The 25,327-nt window shown below is 36.4% G+C and overlaps 1 protein-coding gene and 1 pseudogene across 2 annotated transcripts in view; both read right to left on the bottom strand.

Annotated features, from left to right (window-relative positions):
• LOC306660164 (uncharacterized protein) overlaps positions 1 to 20,454 on the bottom strand; it is a 78,152-nt gene extending 57,698 nt beyond the window's left edge. Inside the window, exon 1 of the mRNA XM_079138322.1 lies at positions 20,376 to 20,454. Coding sequence (XP_078994448.1) covers positions 20,376 to 20,421 — 46 coding nt within the window. The 5' untranslated portion in view covers positions 20,422 to 20,454. The remainder of the gene's footprint in view (positions 1 to 20,375) is intronic.
• On the bottom strand, positions 5,730 to 8,849 carry LOC306660234 (malignant T-cell-amplified sequence 1-like; annotated as a pseudogene). The gene is made up of 2 exons: positions 8,836 to 8,849; positions 5,730 to 8,128 (listed from the first exon to the last, which is right to left on the bottom strand). The product of its transcript is annotated as a malignant T-cell-amplified sequence 1-like (transcript).
• Positions 20,455 to 25,327: the final 4,873 nt, after the last annotated feature.

Consider the following 25,327-nt stretch of genomic DNA (forward strand, 5'->3'; position numbering starts at 1 on the left):
AGGCTCCTGTTGTTAAATACATTTGTGAAATGCACCAAAGCCTTGAAAGCTCCCTGCACATACTGGCACACTCAAGACTGCTGAACATATTCAGCATTGCATGCATGAGCCAATATTTCCCCAATGTATCTGAGTACAGGACCCACTCCCTTTTTGGAGTCTCTACTGACATTTTTCACAAGACTGGGGAATAACTGCTGAAAGCATTCAGCTAAAAGTAAGACTTACCCACAAAGAAACAAAAATTGTGGTCATTCCAGAATACAACTGGTTATTACCATTAAGCACCAAGGGAAAATGAAAGAAGTTTGGAGAGGAAAAGACAGTAATGCTAAGTGACCTTGTCAGGTAATAAGAAGGCACAGTAAGCACCTAAGCTTTAAAAATCACTGAAAGACATCTACAAAGTATTCCATCCAACAGCTGTGGAACACAGATTCTTTTCATCAGCACATGAAACTTTTCCAAAAATAAATCATATTTTAGTCCATAAAGCAAATCTCAACAAATAAAAAATCAGAGCAGTTTCTTGTAGCTTATTGAATCATGACAGAATGACACTAGACATCAACAGCAAGAAAAACTAAGGAATTATAGAAACACATGTAAATTGATAAAAACACATGTAGATCGAACAATATACTTTTGGTATATTTTGTTGTTTTTATTTTTATTTTTTAGTTGTCAATGGATCTTTTATTTTATTTATTTATTTATTGCAGCACTGAGGATCAAACCCATGGCCAAGCAAGTGCTCTACCACTGAGCCACAACTCCAGCCCTGAACAATATACTTTTGAATGAACAATAGATCATTGAAAAGATCAGGGGAGGGGGTACTAAACAATTCTTAGAATCAAATGAAAATGGAAACATAATATACCACAACCAGTGGGACACAGCAAGAGCAGTACTAAGAGGGAAGCTTAAAGCTAGGGGTGCCTTAAGAGAGAGAAGATCCCAAATAAATAAAACAATGATATGTCTCAAGGTGTTAGATAAACAAGAACAAACCAATCCCCAGATCAGTAGAAGGAAAGAAATAATAAAGATCAGAGCAGAAGTAATGGAATAGAAACTAGAAAAACAAAGCAAATCATCAAAGAAACAAAAAGTTCACTCTTTGAAAAGACAAATAAAATTGACAAACCTTTGGCCCTTAGCCAAACTAACCGACAGAGAGAGAGAGAGAGAGAGAGAGAGAGAGAGAGAGAGAGAGAGAGAGAGATCCCAAATAAATAAAATTAGAGATAAAAAGGGTATATTATAACAGATACCACCAAAATTCATAAGCTCATTAGGGAATACTTTGAAAAATTATATGCCAATGAATTGGAAAATCTAGAAGAAATGGACAAATTTCTAGATGAGTATGGTCTACTGTGATTGAATCAATAAAATACAAAATTCCCATGCTTTTCCAGGCTTCTAAGTGTACACCCAGACAGGACCCTGGAGTACTGACTGCCACATGACCCACCCTAGTCACCTGTCCTTCTACAGTGTGCCATCTTCCTGCTTAAGGCATCAGTGCCCATGAACAGAAGTGAATTAAAAGATGACATGATGTTCCCTATTAGACATGGAGAGAGAAGGACTTGAATCAGAGAAGGGCAGAGGTGAAGGGGTAGAGAGGAAAGGCAGAAACCTTCTGGAATATGTATCATTGAACTAGAAATTAGAGGTATGATGATGGCAAGGTGGAACTGGTAAATATGTCAGCCACATCTTCATCTAAATCATGACTCAAACTTGATTTAGAAGAAATGTGTAGGAAATGGGAACCAGGTACAAAATCATGATTGGGCATCAGAGATCTCCTTTAAAGTTGATACGCTGCTTCACCTGCATCTTTTCAACTGTCATCCAGGTATAGTCCTCTACTTAGTCTATTAAAAATCACAAAGGATTCATTCTGGTGTCTTGCTGAAATTCAGATGCATTAGACAATAACACTCCCTTGGTCTGAGGTTGATTGCGGATCCACAGGTACTGTGCTTATAGACCTGCAACCACTTTATCCTCAGGCAATCCTTTGGGTGAAATGATCACCAATAGAGTGACACCTCTCCCAGGGTGTTAGCACATACCTGTTTTCTCAGCTACTCAGGAAGCTGAGGTAGGGGATCACTTGAGCCCAGGAGTTCAAGCCCAGCATGGGAAACATAAAGCGGTTCATCTCAAAACACAAAACAATAAACAAAAACAACTCTTAAACACGTGTAGTCATGGGGTATGTCAGTTGGGGACACTTCCTAGAAGGAACCAGCCTTAAGTAAAACTTGGAAATAAATGACAGGTATGAATTGGAAGACTAACTCAAAAGAGAGCTCATAATATCTGTGGTTAATCTATCTTGGCAATGTGAAGCTCTAACTTCCTACAAGAAGTCCTCATGTTGTAATATAAAATAACAGAGCACTCAGAAACATAAAGGTATCTATCCAAAGGTCCAGGGTATATAAATATGTCAACTGCATAAACATAAAGATCACTTGACCTTGAGAGACCCAAAGTACCCAACAGAATGTTGTATACATTTTACCTTCCAAAATACGTACACCTGGATATAGTGGTACATGCCTATAAATCCAGCTGCTTGGGAGACTGGTGTCCAGTAGTCTGAGACCAGCCTGGGGATCAAAACAAGATCTCATCTCAAAAAAAAAGAAAAAAGCATGTTGTTTTCCAGGATGCCATGTGGGTTGACAAGTGGAATGTCATTTTTTAGAAACTTTTTCAAATGGTCTACATTACCGGCATGTCTCAAAGACAAATCACATTCAACTTCCAAAATCAAACTCGTCTTCCATCCAAAATACTCCTAAGTTCCTCTCTTGATCAATAACATAGCCATATTCCAAGTTGCTCAAGTGGAGACCCTATAAAGGGCTGACTCGTTCTTCACCCTTGTACTTGGTAGTTACCTTCCCTGTTATTCCTAATGTGTTCATTATTTATCTGTAATCCAGGGAACATAGCTTACTCATTTAGGTTTCATTTTTGCCAAACTTAATTGCCAGATATGTATCAGAATATCAATAAAGGCCTCCAGTGTAGTCTGGCTATGAAGCTATGAAGGTCCTTGGGAGTAAAAGGAGAAATCATCACAGGAAAATCTGTCTAGCAGGCTTAACACAGAAGGAATTGCACATTTGGATTCTGATTCCCCTGGAAACTTAAAAACTCTATCAGATGCCTTGTATGAGTGAGACCCTGGGTTGGAACCCCAGCATCAAATAAATAAAAACAAAAAAGCAAAAATCTCCATCAGATCTAGTTATCATTTAAAGTAACTGAGGTTAAGTTATGAAATTTTTCCTATTTACCCCTATCACTGCTTTTAGATGAAACTACAAAAACTATGTGATGGTTAGTTCTATGTGTCAACTTGACTGGACCTCAAGAGCACCCAGATCAAATGTTGTTTCTGGGTGTCTCCATGAGGATGTGTCAAGATGAGATCAGTGTTTGAATCAGGGGACTCAGTAAAGCAAATGGGCCTCCCCAACATAAGTAGGCCCGATCCAATCTGTTGAGGGCTTAAAGAGAGCAAAGGATGGAAGAAGGAAGAATTTTTCCTTTTTGCTTCCTGTCCACCTGCTACGCTTGGACATCTGTCTTCACCTGCTCTCAGACTGAGACCAGCTCCCCTAGTTTTTGAGCCTTTTGACTCAGACTGGAATGGAATTCCTGGGTCTATAGCTGGTGGATTGCAGATGTGGAACTTCTTGGCTTCCATGATCACATAGCCAATTCCTCATAATAAATCTCTTCATAGCTGTGTGTGTGTGTGTGTGCATGCACATACATGTGCATATATGTATCTTCTGGTATACGTCCTACTTTTCTGGAGAATTGACTGATACAACCTATGAAGAAAGTGCCATGCTGTTTGGAATTTACAAAGAAGGAATCAAAGGGACATCAAGGAAATGACCAAATCAGCCACAACAAAGAAATCCTACCACAGCTGTATATTTGCATTAGGATCTGTGTAGAAACTTGTTTTGACCAATTCCAACTGTTGCTTTCTGTTCCAACATACTTTATATGAATTCTAGTAGAGAAGGCACACCTGCCAGGAGGGAGCTATTTGTGGCAAAGCCCAGATTTGAGAGATCTGACTCAAATCCAAATATCCTGTTAGTTCATTGGGCAGGAAGATTGGAGCCTCCAGGAAGTAAACACCAGGAACATTTGGGGGAAAGTTTCTTTACAGCTTATTATGTTGACTCAGCTTCAAAGAAAAAGTTATATTTGCTCTTTCTTATCCCTCATGCAGGAGGACTGTCGACTCAGAGCTTGGAGCAAGTAGAAAACAGCTTCACTTACAAAGGGTTAAACATTGTAGCTAGAACCTGCCAGCCTGTGTTTTGAAGTCCATCAGTTCTGAAGATCTCAATTTTGAGTTTTTCCAACTCCTAAAAAAATACTGTTTTAAGGTGAATTATTAAATTTCATTAAATTTAGTAAAAGTACCAGATTGTGCTTCTGTTTTCTTCAGATATTCCTTTCAAATTCAGTCAGGTCATAATTACTGTACAGAGCTACTTGAAGCCTTTCTTATTTTTACAAAGAAGAAAGGTGGGGTTGTGGAGAGAATGCCTGGTTGCTCTGGCCATGGGCAATCAGATGACCCCGCACCACAGCATGTCAGAAGAGCTGTCCACACAGAGGCCACATGGATGGATGAACTAGAGTCGTTTGCCAGCAAAGGCATCTTACGTTTAAAAAACAGAACTGAATAAGAAAGAAGCACAGGGAATGAGTGCTCAGCCCAGTTCAAAAGGACCACTTGCTGTCTGGAGAGCAGTGCAGGCTCTATCCACAAGTCCTCCAAGGTTCTCCTACACTCCATTCTTTTCAAGAGCAATGGCATTTTCAATGGTACATGCCTTAGGAGAGGCAAGGTGTGGGTTAAATAATTGTTACAGTTGGAGAAAAAGCATGTGTAGACTAGGAGCAAAAATAGTAAATGTGCACAAAGTGAGGATTGCTGAGATAAGTAGTGTAAATACTTCTGATTAACACAATGTATTTCTAATAGTGCTCTCACTTTTTGCAGATAGTTTATTAAATAAGTGAGTTCCATACCACAGATGGCTCTTTAGGCCCACTGTGTATTCTTAAAGTCCTTTTACATTTTAGTTTGGAAAAAAAAAATGCCAGAATGACATGGATACCAAGCTTCCAGAGTGATGAATCATGGATGTGATGGAATATTGCAGGAATAGGGAATAATAATCATCTTATCCCTCTTGGCTAGAAATCCTTTGGTTTGATCCTCAAACATCACATGTGAATGCACAGCATTCCCTTGTTACTCAGGAAAAGTCAAAGACCAGGGGAATTTACTCAGGATGGCATTAGTTGAACTCCTGTGCTAGAGAAGCATTAACCCCAGCTGGAGAAGTGGAACACAACACTGTCTTCACTAGAGGATACTCGTGCGTGTGTAAGATACACAGTGTGACATTTGTAGCATGGATGTTTGTCTTATTCTCACCTCTCCATGTGTACATCAATTTGTTCAGAGACTGAATTAATTGCTGTTCATTTATGGAACAGCGATAGGACAGTGATAGGAGGGAGTTAGAAAAGTCACTGGAAGGAAGGTTCCAGCGCCAGGTTGAGGGAGTTGGCTGCTCCTTTTGGAAGTCAGAAAGTCTACGCTTGCAAGATGAAGTAACGAAGGATTGCAAAGTTTAAAAATGCATATTCTACATGTGACCAAACCCATAGACTATACAACACCAAGAGTGTAAACTAATGTACACTATGGCCCATGGATAATAATGACATGTTAACACAGGATTGTAGCTTTTAGCCAAGACACCACTCTTGGGGACATTGGGAGAGAGGGGTTATGCATGTGTGGAGACAGGGCAAAAATGGGAAAACTCTGAACCTTTGTCTCAATTTTATTGTGAACCTAAAACTGCTTTAAAACATAAGGTCTGCTTTTTAAAAAAAAGTAATTATTGCCTACAAGAACCAGGGAGACTCAAGACCAGGAAGATTATTTTACATTCATTTTCCCCTACAAAATAAAAGATGTCCTGTGCATCCTTGCCAATTCACTCCTCTTCCTGATTTGTTGTTGTTTGTTTGTTTTGAGAGGGGTCTCATTCTGTTGCCCAAGCTGGTCTTGGATGCCCAGGCTCAAGTGACCCACCAACCTTAGCCTCTTCAAGTTGCTAGGGCGAGAGGTGCAGGCCACTGCATCAAGCTCCCCTCCTCTCCCTTCTCCAGGCCTCCCTCTGATTCTGGAATCACCTGCCACCTGAACTGGCTCAGTCCCTGCTTCCTTCTACATCTTGAGTAGCTACCAGACAACACTTGTAAAGCACATCACAAAAGCTTGCACTGAGCCCCTGTTGAACGCTTGAAAATACCTGCCAGAGATTAGCATGAGACCAAAGGCTAACCACAGCCTGGGCCCTGTGAACAGTGACCATATCTCCCTCAGGTGTTCTGTTTCATGCTGCTGCTTCTGCCTACTCCACAGTGCGCTGTCCCTCCTACACCACAGACTCCAGTCTTGCTCTTCCTTCAAAGTTCACCCATTACTTACTTGAAGTCAAAGGAAGGTTTCCCTCCTTTGATTCATGGCCTATAATCTAATCTTCTTAGAAGCTCTCACATTGCTGTTTTCTATTGTACTGATTTGTTCAAAGGCCTCACAGAACTGTCATTCCCTAATATCCCTTTCACAGGCCACATGCTGACTGCTGGCGGGTGGGTCCCTTACAGTGTATCTTGTACATTGTAGAAGCTCCATATTTCGTGAGTGGATACTGTCTGTTTTAAGGAGTGCCTGTACAGAGTACATATCTCCTGTGATTTTCCTTCTAAACCTGAAAGGGGAGAATCTGCAGAGAGACAGTGTTCAGAGAAGTGATGGAGAAGCCAGGTCTGTGTGACCTCTCTGTCCCTAGCACACAACAGTGCCTGATGCCCACTGATGCAAAATGTTGACCTGGACAGGCTGGAAGGGAGTGGATGACACTGGCCAAGGGCAGGGATGGTTCTGCACTACGGACTCTCTGCACTGAGGCTGCAGAGAGTCAGGGAGGATGCTGAGTCAACAGCTCCCAATGAATTTGGGAATGGAAGAAATGTCAAGTGGAGAAGGAAGTAAAGAATGAAGTTTGAGGAAACAGAAGCAGTGAATATAGATTGCTCTTTCAAGAAACTTAGTCAAAAGATAATGGGAAGGGAAGGGATGGAATGGTTTATAACATGAGCTGATTTCATAGTCAGCTGCCCCTGAAGAGCATATGAACAGGGACCTCTCCACCAGGAGGCAGCAGGGGTGGTCCCAGAGGTATGTGAAACTTGTGATGTATTACACTCCCCTCACTATCACAGAGCCTCACACTTGTGCACCTAGTTTGTTGTGCTCAGTACTATGCATCACATTCTTTGGTTTTTTAAGAGCATCTATAGAATTCATTCAGCATAACCACAGACACATTGTTTCCATTCTGTCACATACAGACACAAACACAGATACAGCACAATATTTAGCTAAGTGCATTCCTTCTGAGACTTGTTTTTATATGTCACAACCCATCATTTAAATAATGGATATTTTCAATACCAATTCCTTTGTTGACTTTCTCAATATCTTCTGCAGACATCTTCATGATTCCATCAGGTAGAGCATGCTATTTTCCTTCTTCCATGATTGCAACAATAGTATCTACTGCAGCGGAGTAAAGCTTTAGCTCCAGGAAAAGTTAAGCCTGGACACGTGATATTTGCTTCACTGAGTACAAATGTGATGGCTCCTTTATCATCCTGCTGGTATGGCAGAATAAAAGGATATTTGTGAAGTAACATTAGGGTTGGATAAAAAGGCCCTTGTCTTTGTCTAAAAACTGATAATTCTCCATTTACTTTAAGGATTTCTATATGTTCATGGCATCAGACTATTCTGACAGGGTCTTTCTTAAGCATGATTTGATTAAGCCATAGTTCAATACCTGAAAATTGCTCTATCAACGGGCTCTTAATACCCTTAATAACTGATGTTTTCAACTGGATGAAGCTGGACACATTGTCTTTTTCATCAGATTTTTTAACATGATCCAAGGTGAAGGGGGCGACAAGAGGGAAGGGACTGGAATGGGAAAAAAGTGAAGTTAGAAAGGCTCCTGTAGATCCCCTTACACAAGGAAGGCCAGCACTGAGAGTCAAAGTTGTCCTCCAGAAGGTCCACAATCTTAAGACAGACATTGTGATGGTTAATTATATGTGTCAACTTGGCTGCACCATGATACCCAGATAGGTGGTCAGATATTATTTTGGATGTTTCTATGGTGTTTTAAATTGACATTTAAGTTGGTGGACTTTTGAGTAAAGCAAATTGCCCCCTCAGAATGTGGGGCAATCCAATGCGTTGCAGGCTTGAACAGAACACAGACCAAAAGACTTACTCTACCCTCAGTGGCAGAGCAAGAGGGACATCTAAAGAATCAGCAAGGTTGGCTCTGCTGGTTTTCCACTTCCCAGTCAATCCTAAAGATTTTTAGATACAGCCTAGAGAGACCAGTATCACTCCTGCAGTAAAAGACATGGAACTAATCCAAATGCCCACTGATGGGGCTTCAAGGTTCAGCCAGAACTAAAACTCAACTACTGGAACTTCCAACTTAGACCTCTGCACCACTCCCACTTCTGTAATACACAATTTGTCAGCATTTCCCAGTCTAGCCCACCCTGTACTAGGAGACTGGAAGTTAAGATCTACTACAACCACCTTTGGCCCTAGCAATAAGAACCAGTCACTAAGTGAGGAACACAGAGGTGTTGGACTTAGCAACCCACAGTTCTTGATCCATGCTTACAAAGACAACAATAAATATAAAGAGTAAAAAACCATCCATGCCAACAAGCCCTTTACTTCCCATTAAGATTTTCTCTCATTTTTTATTGTCTATTTTTATCTGTATTTACCAAGTTTTAATACACTTATTGCTTATTCATCATTTTTAACTTTGAACTTTTTCAAATTTTCAAATATCATTTCCTTTTATTGTATTATTTTGAACTTTTATCCATTTTGGAACATTTGTGTATGATGTATGTGGGTATGTGTATTTTCTCACTGTGATCAGATTTGAAATATACATAGATATTCATATAATTATACATTCAGTTTCACTGTATTCTCTGTGCCTGTTTATACTTCAGCCTTGTATTAACATAGGTGGGTATAAATCCATGGGTTTGAGTTGTTTTGATCTTACATTTGCTTGTTTGCTTATATCAAGTTTTCCCCCCCTTATTGAACACTGAAATCTCTTCCCCAACTAATAGCTAAATTTTTCTATTTCTTCTTCTTCTTTTATTTATTACTTCTAGTTAACTTGTATTTCTCCTTCTTTATAGCAAACTTACATGTCTGTGAGTATTGAGAATTGAGGGCAGATTTGTTTTCCTGATTCCTCGTGTTTTCAGAAGACATGCACATCATTTGAGATGTATTCCCCTGTGTCTTTTGTATGCATGTTTTTATATGTGGTTATAATTTTATTTTGGGACTTCTTATTTGGTATTTGAGTATGTCCAAGGGTGTGACTGGAGGACCACTCTAGTTTTTCCTCCTTGGAGTCTGATTGTTGGTTTGGGGACTTTTCTCCCTAATTCTATGTCATTATGTAATTTTGAAGCTTAGGTGGGTCTAGATTGTGTGTAGGTTTGGAGTTACTGTTACTTGATTTGAGGTGTGAATATTGCTGAGCTGCAGGATCTCTATTCTGTGAATTTGGATTGTCCCAAATACTTTACAACTTCTCTTGGAAGGAGAAGGGAGCCAGGAATAATACTTATGTTAATAGATGCACAGCCTTTAGGTAAATGTCCAGTGTCTACTTTGATATCTATAACACTGTCACCTATATAGGAATGGTTGGATCAGCATTTAACATCAGTACCAACAAAAAACTGTGATACACATCACGCATTAGACAGCAGATGTTTACTATGCCATTGACTATACTAATATTCAGAACAACACAATGAGGTAGGAAGTACATAAACTACATAATTCTGTTATTAAGTGGAATTGCACTTTCTTATGTGAACAGATAATACGGTATGAAGGGAAGGGAAATATTTCAAAAATCCATAGAATCATTAGAAAATAGTTTGAACATTTATACTCAAACTAGGAAATCTTGAAAATCTTGACAGATTATGAAAGGCCAGTGATCTACCCAAATTGAACCTTGAGGATACAGAAAGCTTAAACCAATATGTGGTAATGAAATGGAAGCAGCTATTTAAAGCCTTACCCCCCAAAAAATCTCTGGACCAGATGGATGCTCAATCAAGTTCCACTGGATCTTTAAAGAAAAACTCTTTCCAATTCTCTTCAAGTTATTCCATAAAATAGAAAAACATGGAACACTCAAAAGCCCATTCTATGAAGCCAGTGTCATCATCATCCTGATTCTAAAACCAGACAAAGATGCATTAAGGAAATAAAATCCCAGACCAATATCCCTAATGAACATATATTCAAAAATAAAATATTGGCAAACCACCTTTAAGAACACATCAAAAAGATAAGATAACATGATCAAAAGGGCATAATCCCAGCAAAGATGGTTCAACATATGTAAATCAATCAAGTCAATTCACACCTACATAGAGTTAATGATCACAATCATGGAATTATGTCAAAAGATACAGAAAATGCATTGAACAAAGGCCAGCACCCACTCAGGTTTAAAACACTAGAGAAACTAGGGGTAAAAGAAATATCCCTCAATATCAATGTAGTACATGAAAACCCCAAAGTCAATATCACACTAAATGGAGAAAAACTGAAAGCAGTTTCTCTAAAATCTGGAACAAGACCAGTACATCCAGTGTCATCACTCCTACTCTGCATAATCCTTGAAATTCTAGTCAGAACTATCAGACAAGAGAAGGAAAGTAAAGGAATGCACAAAGGAAAAGGAAAAGTCAAATTATCTCTGCTTGTTGATGACATTATTCCCTATTTAGAGACTCCAAAAGCTGCACCAGAAGAGCTGATAATCAAATGTAGCAAAATAGCTAGATCAATTACAACATATATAAAAGACTTCTGTACTCCAATGATGAATCTTCTGAAACACATTAGAAAATCATCCTCCTCTTGTACTTCACATCCTCTGACCAAGTAGTGACAGTGACACCCTGGTGGTACACCTGTATATGTTAGTTTAGCATTTTCTGCATTGTGGTAGAGTGAAATGGATGTCAGGTTGTCACTTACACAAATTTTTAATATAAAATCTTTTATCAAGGGAGCATCTTTGGACTCTCTTTAAAACCTTCTGAACCATGACTTGGAGCTGGCAGAGCAGGCTATGGCTGTGGACTTCAGCACAGCCATCGACATCACTGTTGAAAAAATTACAATTTATATCCATTCCAAGTTGTAAATGCTAGTCTTTTTTTTTTTTTCCAATAAAAGGACCATTAACTTGGAAAAAAATCATCCTATTCACAATTACCTCAAGTAAAATCTTAGAAACAATTCTGACCAAGGACATGAAAGATCTCTACAGTGAAAAAAGTAGAATTGAAGAAGACCTTAGAAGATGGAAAGACCTCCAATGCTTGTCCATAGGCAGAATATTATCAAAATTGCCACATGACCAAAGGAATTACAGATTTAATGCAATTTCTGTCAAAATACCAATGACATTCTTCACAGAACCAGGAAAGACAGTTCTAAAATTCATTTGAAAGAATAAGAGACCCAGAAGAGCTGGAGTACTCCAGAGCAGGAAGAGCAAAGCTGCAGGCATCACAACATGGAACCTCAACTTAATACTACAGGGCTGACAAGAACATCAGGGTAAGTGACACCAAAACAGACATGAAGATCAATGGAATAGAAAACAGCTAATCTCATCTGATACTCTACAAAGTTGCCAAAACACATCCAGCACAAAGGAAAAGCCTTTTAAACAAATGGTGCTGGGAAAAGTGAATATCCATATGTAGAAGAATGAAACTTGAACCCTAAGGCTCTTAGCCTGAACAAAAGTAAATCCAAAGTGGATCAAACACCCAGGAATTAGAATATCAAATCTTTAACAGCTGAAAGAAAATGTAGGCTCTGCACTCTAAAATACTGGCAGATATCGACTTTTGTAGAATGACTACTAAAGCATTAGAAATAAAACAAAGAATCAGTAAGGAGGATGACTTCAAATTAGAGGTTCTTCATGCAAAATGAGAAAAGAGCTTGAAGAGAGCCCACAGAATGGGAGATCATTGCTACCTGTTTCTCATATATAGAATCAATGCCCAAAATATATAAAGAGCTCAAAAAATTTAACATCAAAACCCTAACAATCCAATTAATAAATAGGCAAAAGAACTAAGAACTAAAAATAGATACTAATCTAAAAAGGAAATACAAGTGGTCAATAAATACATGAAAAAAAAAATGTCCAACATCCCTAGCTATTGGGGAAATCAAAATACACTCAGATGTAATCTTCTCCTAGTTAGAATGGCAATTATCAAGAATATAATGCTAATAAATGTTGACAAGGATGTGGAGGAAAAGGTACACTTATTCTTTGTTGAAAGGACTTCAAATTAGTACAACCACTTTGCAAAGAAACATGCAGATTCCTCAATAAATGAGGAATGAATCCACCATGATGCAGCTATCCTACATCTTGGTTTACAGCCAAAGATCTAAAATCTATACACTGTAGGGATATGGCACATCGATGCTTCTAAACACTACAATTTACAATAGTCAAGATGTGGAACTAACCTAGGTGCTGTTCAACAGAGAAATGCATGAGGAAAATGTGGTATATACACACAATGGAGTTTTACTCAGCCATTAACAATAAAATAATGGAATTTGCTGGTAAATGGCTGGAATTGAAGAGCATCATGGTAAGAGATAAGACAGAACCAGACATTCAAGGTTTGAATATTTTCTCTGATATGCAGAAGCTAGGTGAAAATAAGTATGCAGCATCAGGGGAGGGAAATTTCATGATAACACACAAGAGATCAGTGAGGTAGAGGGAAAAGCTTGAGGGCCAAAAAGGAGGCATGGGAAAAGTGAAGAACAGTAGAAGGAATCTGATCAAACTGTGCTACATACATGGATGAATATACCACAGTGAATTTATATCCACAAGGCACTCATTTAAAAAAAAAAAAAAACTATTAAAAAATAGAACTATCATTAAAGGAAAAAGAAAAGTACCGGAGTTGAAATGGAGTAAATTTTACTCCATACTTGTATAATTATGTCAAAATGAACCACAATATTTCCTGCATTTAAAATAAACTAATAACAAATAATTACCCCCCAAATGAAATAACCATCTTACCAAATGTTTCAGATACTGTTACATTATATCTCAAATTAAGTTTTATAAAACTAATGGTGCCTAAAGCTAGCAAAGTAGGCATCACAGATAATAGAATTTCAGCATTTATGGTGCCTTTATACATTTAGTCATTTATAGCAAACTGAGCAGATGTGAGGAGAGAATAATATGTATCTGAATTTTAGGCAAAACAAAAATATATACATTTGAAAATTTCAACAAAATGTATAAACTTCTGCATGCTATGCAACATTTATTTTTGAAGTGGTAATAATTTTACAGTTCCTGTTGCTTGTTTTCTCTAGCACAGGTTTTAAATGAGAACAGTATTATATTCTAAAGAAGAATGAAAAATATCAATGTAAAAATGTGGAGTGAAAGATAAGTTTAAAGTGATATACTTTTTACTGAAGTTAATTATTTCTGCAAACTTTCTAAGCTCAGGGATCATTATTATTATAAGAAAAACTTTATCTTTAAAGGCTATGAATGGTAAATAGGCTTTTTTGAGACATGTAATACTGTCACAAATACCTAATTTGTGTGAAGCAGCAAATACAAGTAACTATAATATAATAAAATTTTATTAACATAAACTAGTGATGTGTAAGATTTGATTCAAGGGTTGTAGTTTGCAAACTCCTGATTTAGATCACATTACATATGAAGTTGTTAGATAGGCAGTTTTAGGAATTATTTGTGATCCTTCATTTAGAAACATGCAACTGGAAGAATGTACCAATTTAACATTTACACAAAAACAATTGAGGAATATACTAGAAAATTTTAAAATGACCAACTTGATTAATGTGGCTGTAGAGTTCAAAAGAGTCAAAAACTACAGTAGAATAATAATAAAAGGAAAAAGTGAACAATGGAGTTATTCACTTAAAATATTGTTTGTCATAAACTCAAAAAGTAATAATTCAGGTAATAAAACAATAGAAAAACCTTTTATAAAAATAAAGAATAAGCAAGTTGGGCATGGTGGCACATGGACTTGGGAGGCTGAGGCAGGAGGATTCCAAGTTTGAAGCCAGTCTCAGCAACTACCAAGGGCTTAAGCAATTTAGCGAGGCCCTGCCTCTCAGTAAGATAAAAAGACCTGGGAATTATGCCTCAGGGGTTAAGCTCCACTGGGTTCAATCTCTGGAACAACAACAATAAATAAAAATAAGCAAACGTACTTAGCCATATGATCCTTTCAGATTCTAGTTCAGTTTGTAAAATGCTTGGAGGCCATCATTTCCATTTTTATAAGACTAAACTTTGAACCAACTGGTGGCAACTCTTCCTAGATCCATTAGCCAACTAATTTCATATATATATATATATGTATATATAAACTATATTTTACACAAGTGAATCTAGTAGACAAAAGCTATTTCATCAAAAGTAAGAAAATATACATTCTTCTTAAAGGCACACAAGGTCATTCTCCAGGAGAGATCATATTTTAGTTTACAAAACAAGTTTTAAGACACTTAAGAATATTGAAATCATATTAGGTATCATATCTGAGCACACTGACATGAAATTAAAAATAAACAGCAGGAAAATTCACTAATACATGGAAAACAAACCACATGCTCCTAAACAACCAATGGATCAAAGAAAAATTTTAAAAAATAAAGCATGAGTTGAACATATTTAGAAATACCATACCAAAACTAGTAGGTTGCAGTAAAAGAAAATCCATGTAACAGGCAAGTTTATACCCATTTTTGACTACATCAATAAAGATAGAGGTCCTGGTATAAACAACCTGGTAATATACCTGATGGTACTAAAAAAGCAAAGAACCAAAGCAGAGATAAGTGAAATAATGACTGGTAAACCAATGGAAACAAATTTTAAAAACTCAAGAGTTTTTTTTTTTTTAAGAAGATAATAAAAAAAAGCAAACCTTAAGTCAGACAATATAATGAAAAAAGATGACTGAAATACAATAAAAAGAGTAGACACTAAAATTGATATCATAGAAATACAAGGCATAATAGAAAGTACTGTGAAGATAACCTAGAATGAATGGGTAAATTCCACAATACAAACAACCTTCCCAGACCAAATCATTAAGAAAGAAAAAAACCAGAACATACCAACAAGAAGTAATAGAGATTGGATCAGTAGTAGAAAGAATCTCATCAAACAAATGCCCAAGGATTTGATGGCTTTCTTACTGTCCTCTAACAAATGTTCAAGGAATACCATTTCCTTACTCAAAATGTTAAAAAAAAAAATTAAGGGGAGGAAATATTTCCCAAATGATATTACCAGACCATCATTACCCTAATAGCAAAACCATATGAGATTAAAATATCAAAGACCAATAACTCTGATGAACGACATAAGAAAAATGGAAGTACACAAACATTGTGATCACATCCACAAATACACAAGAGGAATTCAACAATATTAAACATACCTCCTTGATTTAAAAAAATAGACTTTCAACAAACTAGATATATAAGGAATGAAACTAAATAATGAGCATGTATGACAAAAATCAAGTTAACAAAATGCTGAAATAGGTAAAAGTTAAATATTTTCCTCTATTATTAGTTAATAAGAGAGGATGCCCAATCTTACCAAATTTATCAACATATTCCAGGAAGGCCTAGTAAGCAATTAGGCACAAAAGAAAGAAAAAAAATTAAGAAGGGCCTGGGTGTGGGGATACATCAGGTTGAAAATAAAAAACAAGTTAAGCTGTCCTTAATGGCAGATGACATGATGTTATATCTAAAATACTCTAAAGACCACACACACACACACACACACACACACACACACACACACAAAGAACTATCTTTTATGTTGCAGGATATGAAATCAACATATAAAAGTTGCGTTTCTATACACTAACAAGGAACTACTTGAAAAATAAAATACAATGCCACTTATGATAGATACAAAAAATACTTTAAAAATCTCCATAAAAATTCCAGGGACAAAAAAAAAAAAAAAAAAAAAAAATCCTACAAATCACAAGGAACCACAAAGGTCTTCAAATATATAAAACAATCTTGAGCAAAACCAAATCTGGACACATCGTACTACTTGAATAAAGTCTTAGAGATAAAGCTGTAGTAATCAACACAGGATGGTAACAGCATAAAAATAGATAAAAAGGCAAATGGAATGAGAGTCCAGAAAAATAATCCATGCACTTGCAGTCAATAAGTTTTCACAAGGGCTGAGAATACACAATAGGAAAAGACTGTCTCTTTAATAAATGGTAATACCTGGAAATCTAGCTCACTAAATACAGAAAAATTAAGTTACACTGTTTCCAAATCATATATAAATAAAAGTCAGTACAGGACAAATTAAAAACTTAATTATTAAAGCTGTGAATATACTTGAAGAAAAAAGGAGAAAAACCCTCTCCAGCATTTAAAAATATTGTTAAACCTTTATTTTACTTATTTATTTTTGATGTGGTGCTGAGGATAGAACCCAGGGGCTCACATGTCCAGCTTTCTACCACTTAGCCACACCACCAGCCCTCCCTGACATTTTTAGGAGTTGATTTTTTTAAATATGTAAATCTAAAACACAACCACCAAAGCAAAACGAGGCAAATGAAATTATATCCACCTAAGAAACTTCAGTAAAACAAAGAAGGGAAAGACCAAGAAAAGGAAAATTCAACCCACCAAAAGTTAGAAAGTGCTTGCAGCTTGCAAGACTTAAATGGAACCTATTGTTAATATCTCAACTGAACAACTCATCAGTAAGGAAAAAAAATAAGGCAATTAAACAATAACAGTTGACCTGAATAAATATTTTTCAAAAGAAGACAAACGGCTATTAAGTATTATGAAAAAAATGTTCAACATCCCTGATCATCAAGTAAATGTAAATTAAAATCACAATGAAATATCACATAGATAGTAGCTCACCTACTACGAAATGGACAAAAATTAAATGTTATTGAGGATACAGAGAAAAAGAAGCCCTTGTACATTGTTGGTAGTAATATAAATTGGTACAGAATATTAGGGAAAAAAGTATACTAGTTCCTGAAAATATGGGAAACAGAACTATCAATTGATCTAGTTATCTCACTCCTGAATATGTAGGTCAATGAATATAAAATGTTTATGCCAAAAGACATATCTATGCTTTCATGTTTATTGCAGCACTATTCACAATCTAAGTGTCCATCAATAAATAAATGATAGTATATGTACACAGTGGAATACTAGTAAGGCCTAAAACAAAAAAAAACAAAAAAAAAACTTCCCTTTTTAACAACATAGATAAATCTCAAGGACATTTTATTAAATAAGCCAGGCATAGAAAAATATGTACTGTGTGATCTCAACTCATATGTTTAACAAACATAAATAATTAGAAGCCACAGAAGCAGAGAGAATCGTGTTCACCGAGTGTTAGGGCAGGGGAGGGGGGGATGGGATTTGGTATAAATCGGTCAATGGCTAGAAAATCCAGGATAGCTAGGGGGAATAAATTCATGAGATCAACAAGACGGTGACTGCAGTCAATAACCATGTACTCTTGAAAATCACTAAGAAGTCAGCGGCAGCGGAGCGGCGGGCGCCAGCGCTCTTCCGCCGCTGCGGGAGCCATAGCGGGACACCCAGCAGCGGCGGCTGCAGAGGAGCCCGGGGACGCCGCCCCTGCCGCGCCCGCCTCAGCCCACCGGGCTCCCAGGCCCGCAGCACTCGCCTCGGTGAAGTGTCAGGATGTCTGACCCAAGGCCGTGATCAGGAAGGCAGACCTCTTTATGAGGACATGCAACAAGAAGCCGCCTGTTTCCGTTTGTGTATAAAACACCTCTCCCTTTTGTGGTCCAAAATTATTACTTTCATATTGCTGTATTCCACCTACTGGGTCCAAGTTAATTATTTTCTCCTCAACATCATCCTTTACTTTTAATTTTAATGAGGAAATGCATGGGAGAAATTCTTCATATCTCTATAGGTACAAACTCATTCATATGTGTAAATTCATTCATATTTTTAAAACTTATATATTTATTGAATCCTATTAAGATCAGGAAGGGCTCCCTATACTTGCAGCCAGTACAGAAAGCCATTAAGGACAGATAGGTTGTTACATAAACAAAAGTCTATTGTGTGTAGGTCAATAAAACAAAGGTTTAAGTGTTTATACTATTGAACAGTAAATTAAAAACAATAAAGAGTGGCAGCAGCATAAATTCACTCATTGATAAACAGTATATATTATTATGCACATGTATATTTGATGTGATATTTTAATAAGGTACAAAATTTCCAGTTAAATGTATTTTCTTTTGAATTTTAAATTCACTAAACTGCTATCATATACATAGCAAAAACAAAAAAATTTCACAGCACATCTGATTTTATAAATAATATTCTTAGAAATATGTTCTGTGATATAAAATGTATAGTAAATAATAAAATTGAAAAGATTTATGATGCAGTAAAAGTTAATAAATCTGAATGGAACAGAAATGAAATATTATTTATCAGTCTGAGAAGTACCCAAAATGGCCAATGAAGGATGTTTGAAAAAAATTAAATTACATAAAAAGGTGAAACAAGACAGTGAAATGAAAAGATAAGAGAAAAATAAGCTCTAAGTAGGTGGATAAGCAATAGTGAAGCACTGTTTCTATATATATATCATGTTATGATTAAATAATAAATTTTATTTAGAATTGAAAACTCAAAAATATGGCAGATATAAGTTAAATGTTGGGTGTAAAATGAAATTCTATTTCTATAGCTAAAAAATTTAAAATTTGTTAATATCTGATATATAATTTCCCAGGAAATAAAATGGAGAAGGGAACTGTTTTAAACATTCAGGACATATATTAAAGGAAATAATAAAGAAAATGACTTAGAGAAAAGTCCAGCATTTCTACTCAAATTTTTCTCTATTTATGCAGAATCAGCTCTTCGAATCCTCTCAATTACCTTCAAAACCAAGACTTTTCATGAATTCAATAATTGTCCTTAGAGAATAATATTCCTTAGTTCACAGGAATTAAAAATATGAGAATTAAATTTAAAGTTTCCTATGACGAAGTTTCATCTCTTCTTCTATGTTTGGTATTGTTTCTGGGAGTTTGATATTTACTTATTTAATTTTTTCTCACTAACACTGTGATACTCCCTGCTTTCCAATCCTAATTTCAGCAAAATAAAATCATCCTCCAAGCCACATATTTTTCTTATTTTGCCACTTTTCTCCCTCTAACACCTGTTGCCTATTTTTCCCTCAAATAATTACAGAAATAGCTACTTGCACACATGCTCTTCAATTCTATTCCTTTACTCTTTAAACTTGCATCAGCATCTCTCCACTAAAATTTTCGTGGCTCAAATTTCTAGAGGACACGTTTTCGTTTCCGCAACTAAACAGAGGACATTGTTATACTATATTTTATCGACTAAAGCACTCTCTGCTACATTTCTATAGTAATGTCTTCATTCTTGCTGCTAAAACTTAATTCATTAATTAAAGAATTCCTAATTTATCTTTTAATTCATGTGCACAACCAATCTACAAGCAGGTTACACCCGTTAGGCCGCTAGAAAGTATCTCAATATTTTTATTTTTGTGTATTTGTGCCCAGATTCTCCGTTGGGGTAACTGCAATTTCCTTCTACTCAACTCTCTACTGTCACCCCAAACCTAACCTCAAACCACCTGAGTATTACAGCCATCTGTCTCCCTTACTGATCAACCTTTAGCTCATTTCCTTCTGCTCTGAGAACAAAATCTGAATTTGTCAGCTTTCTTACATTATGTTAATGAGGAGGTCCTTTCAAATATTGTTTCTTTTAAGGGGAAAGAAAACACCAAACCAATGAACCTATGATCTAGTCTGAAGCATGCAACCTACGCTCAACTCTGCCACGAGATTAGCTGGTATTCCACGAAAATTAGATTCTGGCATCGCTTCCGAAAACTTCATTATTCAACCTTCCATATCAACAAGTCTCATTTTCATTGATACGTGTGAATAAGTACACATACCTCTCTGAAAAGTCCCTGTGGTGAAAGGAGAGTTTCTTCCTCCCATCGCCAGGGGGGTTCCGAGGAAGCAGGCAAACCCGGAAGCTCACGGCCAATTTTCTCCCGCGGTTCATGTCTTCGAACCCAAAGGCCTCCGTAGTTAACGGCCCTGGGTCCAGTCCCTGCGCCCCACGTGCGCGCAGGAAAAAAAAAAAAAAAAAGGTCAAATCCACCTCACAAATCCCACGGCACTTTGCCGTTTGAATGTGCGACTCCAGGGGTAAATATGGTGCTTGGATCCACGCTATTGGTCCAAATTTATGCTAATCAGGGTTTGGAAAAAGTAGCATCGCTATTGGTCCAAATTTATGCTAATCAAGGTTTAGGAAAAAGTAGCATCGCTATTGGTCCAAATTTATGCCAATGACGTTTTGGAGACCTACACAAGCTATTGGTTAGCATTTGAATCTCAAACCTTTGGCTCTGCCCTTAATTCCATTTTTCTGGCTGTGGGACAGGTGGTGAGAGGCAGGTCAGTGTGCACTGACTCTCCTGGGCCCTGACATGCACCTGCACTGGCAGGACTCATGGACACAATTTAACATCATCATTTGAGTGAGTATCAGGCATGTTTTGTCAGGCTGATTTTTTTCTAGGTTGTACTATATACATAATAGTACAAATCGTAATCGGTAGCCATCCTAGCAGTTGTTCCACAATTTAATAGTACAGAAATAGCAACGTAAAAACCAACTCGATGTATTACTAAGTTTGTTATCAGTAGCTCAAAATGTGTCTCACATGAGAAAATCTGTTTAGAAAAAAAAATCTGTTAATTCTGGGACATTATCAATTAGAAAATATCCTTCAAATTCAAATATAAATATTAAATGTAGCTACCCTGGAGTTCTAGCAATCAGGATGGAAAACACAATGTTAAATAATATCATTAAAAATCACTCAATTTTCTTACTTAGGGATAAGAAGTGAAGATACAGGGAAATGCTAAAGAAGGGCGGTGCTATTAGTATGAAAACAAACAGGATTCATCCTGTTAATGAAGCATACGTTCATTTCTAAGTGGTGGAAGTTAGATTATATTCCTCATGAAGTATTTTTGCATAAAAATGACCATGTGGATTGACAAAAGGAGCATATCCATTTTTTAAACAATGCTCATTCTTTCAAAAGGAGGAGGAGAGTGTTGATGTTAAAACGGAAAAGGGGCATATATATTGTGAAAGAGGAAGTTAGGATGAAGTAATTAATAATAAAATTGTTTCATTAGCTGGATTCTACAGGGAATAAAGTCACACTGCAGTGTATAATTAACTGCAAATGGAAATTATGACCTAGTGTGTACAGGTCCCTGATCCTTGTTCTTGAGTGAGAAGCTAATACCCCTGGGGTTCAGGCAGAGGGAGAGTCTTTAGGGTAGGAGGACTGTACAGCCTAGGACAATGCTTCAGAGGAGTTGCTTTTTACCCCAGCCGGCCACAAGCTAAGAAACCACTCCGCTCACTACCTTCCTTTGTTGCCTGCCATTCTGCCCTTTGTTTACTCTTCCCTAAGCCTCAAGATATGATTTTCATGGGTTTACAATATAAGGCAATCAAAGTTTTATTTTAGCACCAAATAGCAAAGTCTTCAGTAAAGATCCATGTGATGTGCTTTTCCATTCTGAGAATCACAGGACAAAACATTAAATAGTAATATTGAAAATGAGAAAAACTAGTTTTCGAATTCCTCTTCTCTAAATCAAATTTGATTTAACTGATATTAAAATATAAAATTATATTTTTCATGTAATATGTGGTGTTTTGATCTGTGTATACATTCTGTAATGTTTAAGCATATCTATATCTGCAAACACCTTATTATTTACCACTTTGTTGTTTGTTTCTGTTGAAACAATGAAAATCTTTTTTTTTATTTTTTATTTTATTTTATTTCATTTTTTTGTAAATGGTACACTCTAAAAAGCACTTCTGAACTTCGTACTCTTACCTAACTATAACTTCCTACAGATTGAGTAAGCTTTTCCTCGAGGTCTTTAGGCACCCTACTCTACCCAGTCTCCACAAACACCTTTCTATACTCAGCTTTGATGAGATCCATTTTTATAATTTGCATGAGTAAAATAAAGTGTTATCTATCTTCCTGTGTCTGGCTCATTTCACTTAAAATAATGATTTTTATTTTTATTCCTTTTGCTGCAAATAACAAGATTTCATTATTTTTTATAGGTACTATACTATTTGTATTTCATTGTGTGCTACATCTTTTAAATCCATTTATTAGTTGATGGACACTTCAGTTATTTATATTTCTTGGCCAATGTGAATAGTGCTATAATAAACATGAGAATTCAGATCCTTTTTGACATACTGATTTAATTTGTGTATATTCTCAATATTAGAAAAGCTGGATCATATGGTAGCTCAATGTTTAATTCTTGTTTTTTTTTTTCAGTGCTGGGAGTCAAACCCAGGGCCTTGTGCTTGTTGGGCAAGCACTCTACCAACTGAGCTATATCCCCAAACCCTCAGTGTTTCATTCTTTTAGAAAATGCTTCATTTACCATTTTCCATAATGGCTATGCTAATGTACATTCCCACCAATACCGTGCAAGTATTCATTTTCTCTACATCCTCACCAATTCTTGTTCATTATAGGTTTTCTATAATAGCCATTCTTACTGGAGTAAAATGATATCTCATTCTGATTTTGACTTGTATTTCTCTGATAATTACTGATGTGGAGTATCAGATCTTTATTGTTTTTTCTTGAATCTTATTTTCCCAAAAACAATAATTTTTAAATTCTATAGTGACAAAAAGGACTTAAATTTGTTGATACATCTTCATTATCTGGTGCCTTATTTTAATGGTTACATGAAGTCATATTTACTTGAAAGTTCTTCCTATTTATTGGTGTGTAGTGCCATCTACACACTTACGGATCTGATTTTTATTGCAATCTGTATAATTTGTCTTGATTTGTGCCTTTCCACAAATTCTAAGCAGACTGCTAATTTATTCTGATCCTATAGTTCCTTTGGCTATTATAGCATTTAATGGTGCCCTAAATCCAGGTTTGCTACAAATCTGATGATATATTATCCCTGTTTCAGTATTAGAGGGCAATCCAATTGTAGGGTTTTTGTTTTTTTTTTTCAATTTTTTAATTTTTATTTTTTTAGTGATACCATGGTTGGTGTGGTATTCTGCATGTCTTTTTTAACTACCTAGAAACCCATAGTCAGTCCCTCAAGGCCTGCCCTGAGGTCAACCTAGGTCCAGTGGTCACTTCCATGGTAACTTGACTATGGTCCAGGAGTATGAACCTTCCTAATGATCCAATGCCATGCCTGTAAGAATGAATGTTATCAGGCTTTGGCATGCCCTAAGTCCAAAGCACACTGAGCCATCACAGCACTGGATAACACCAGGACCCATACTAATATTGACTGCCTACTGCTGAGGCAGCCTCATGGAATAGCAGTGTGGTGACCAGTTACAAGTGATATTGGCCAGAAGCCCAATGGACTGGGGCTGCCTCTCTCCATGTGGCGCTGGCTGTTTCAGAGGCTTTGTCCATAAGAACTGGCCTATGGCTAGAGGACATGAATGTCATCCCAAGTATTCAATTTGAGAAGTCTGTCATTAAATTACAAGGCGCAGTACTGTTTTGTTGCCCTGACATCACAGCAATGAATGAAATTTTGTTCCATGCTGTGTTACCCAAGGTTGGGATAGAGTTGGTGAAGGCAGCCTCTTGACTTCCCAAGCTGATGCTAAGCTTGGTTCCCCATGGTGTGGAATTGAGTAGGGCTGAAGTGGGCAACTTCTTCCCGACTTCTTCAATGTGTTTCTTTTGCTGTTATACTAAATCATGCATGGTCCCTTGTCTTGTTCCTTATCTCTTGTGAAAGCAGTTTAATGACTGTACAGCTGTTGAAATTGGGGTGTCTCTGGAGAGATGATGGGTGGAAGATCTTCCGTAATGGTAATATTGTTTTGCTTTTGCAAATCCCATTTTTAGAAAATTAACATGCTTGAGCATAACAACTTCAAAATTGCAGCTTTGTGATGGTAGGCTAGAACATTGATTATTTTGTTACACACAATTTTAGAGGGGAATAACAAACACAGGAAAACTTAAATGGTCATTTTTTCCAAGAAATGAAAACGTAACTAGTGAGCAAGGGCAATAAATCAAAGTAAGCAAAATCCAATATTCATTCAAACATAAGATATATATTCTTTCAAACCCTATGCAATACTTTGACACCAAATAAGTTCATCAATTTCTGTAATGTGGAAAAAGATTAATATATTTTATATGGTAACATACAATTTTTATTTTGAATGTATAATAAATTAGAGTAATTTTTAAGATCAAATTAGTAAATTTGATTAGTAAATCTTGCATAAAATTTTCATTCTTACATATGAATAAAAATCTTGGCCTAAGTCAGAATTCATGGATTTACCTAGAAGATCTCTTCTCTAATGCAAAGCATAATTTAGACTGGAATATTCCATGATTCTACTGCAAGAATATTTTACAAAAGGAAAAAGTGAACACTGAGTTCACATAAAGGATTAGATATATAATTTTGTAATAATCTTTGTGATCATATGATAATTTATATAATCAGATATCATTGTGGTAGTAAGTACTTCAGGTGACTATTTTTCCACCAGTGGTTAAATTGTCAATGTCATTAAAATAAAAATTAGCTTTGATATCAAATTTCAGTTACAAAGTTGGAGAAAAGTAAGAGGAAGAATATTTACTCATGCGTATAGCTTAGTACAGATGGAAAATTCTAATTGATAAATATTAAATGGAAAGCAAATTTATATATCTTATGTTAGAACAGGAAATGAGATTTTCACATCCCACTTACAACTACACTGGGCGATCACTGCATTTGAACATTTGAAGTAACTGTTAGTAACACATAA

The sequence above is a fragment of the Sciurus vulgaris genome (assembly GCF_902686455.1).
Source record: "Sciurus vulgaris genome assembly, chromosome: 4".
NCBI lineage: Eukaryota > Metazoa > Chordata > Mammalia > Rodentia > Sciuridae > Sciurus > Sciurus vulgaris.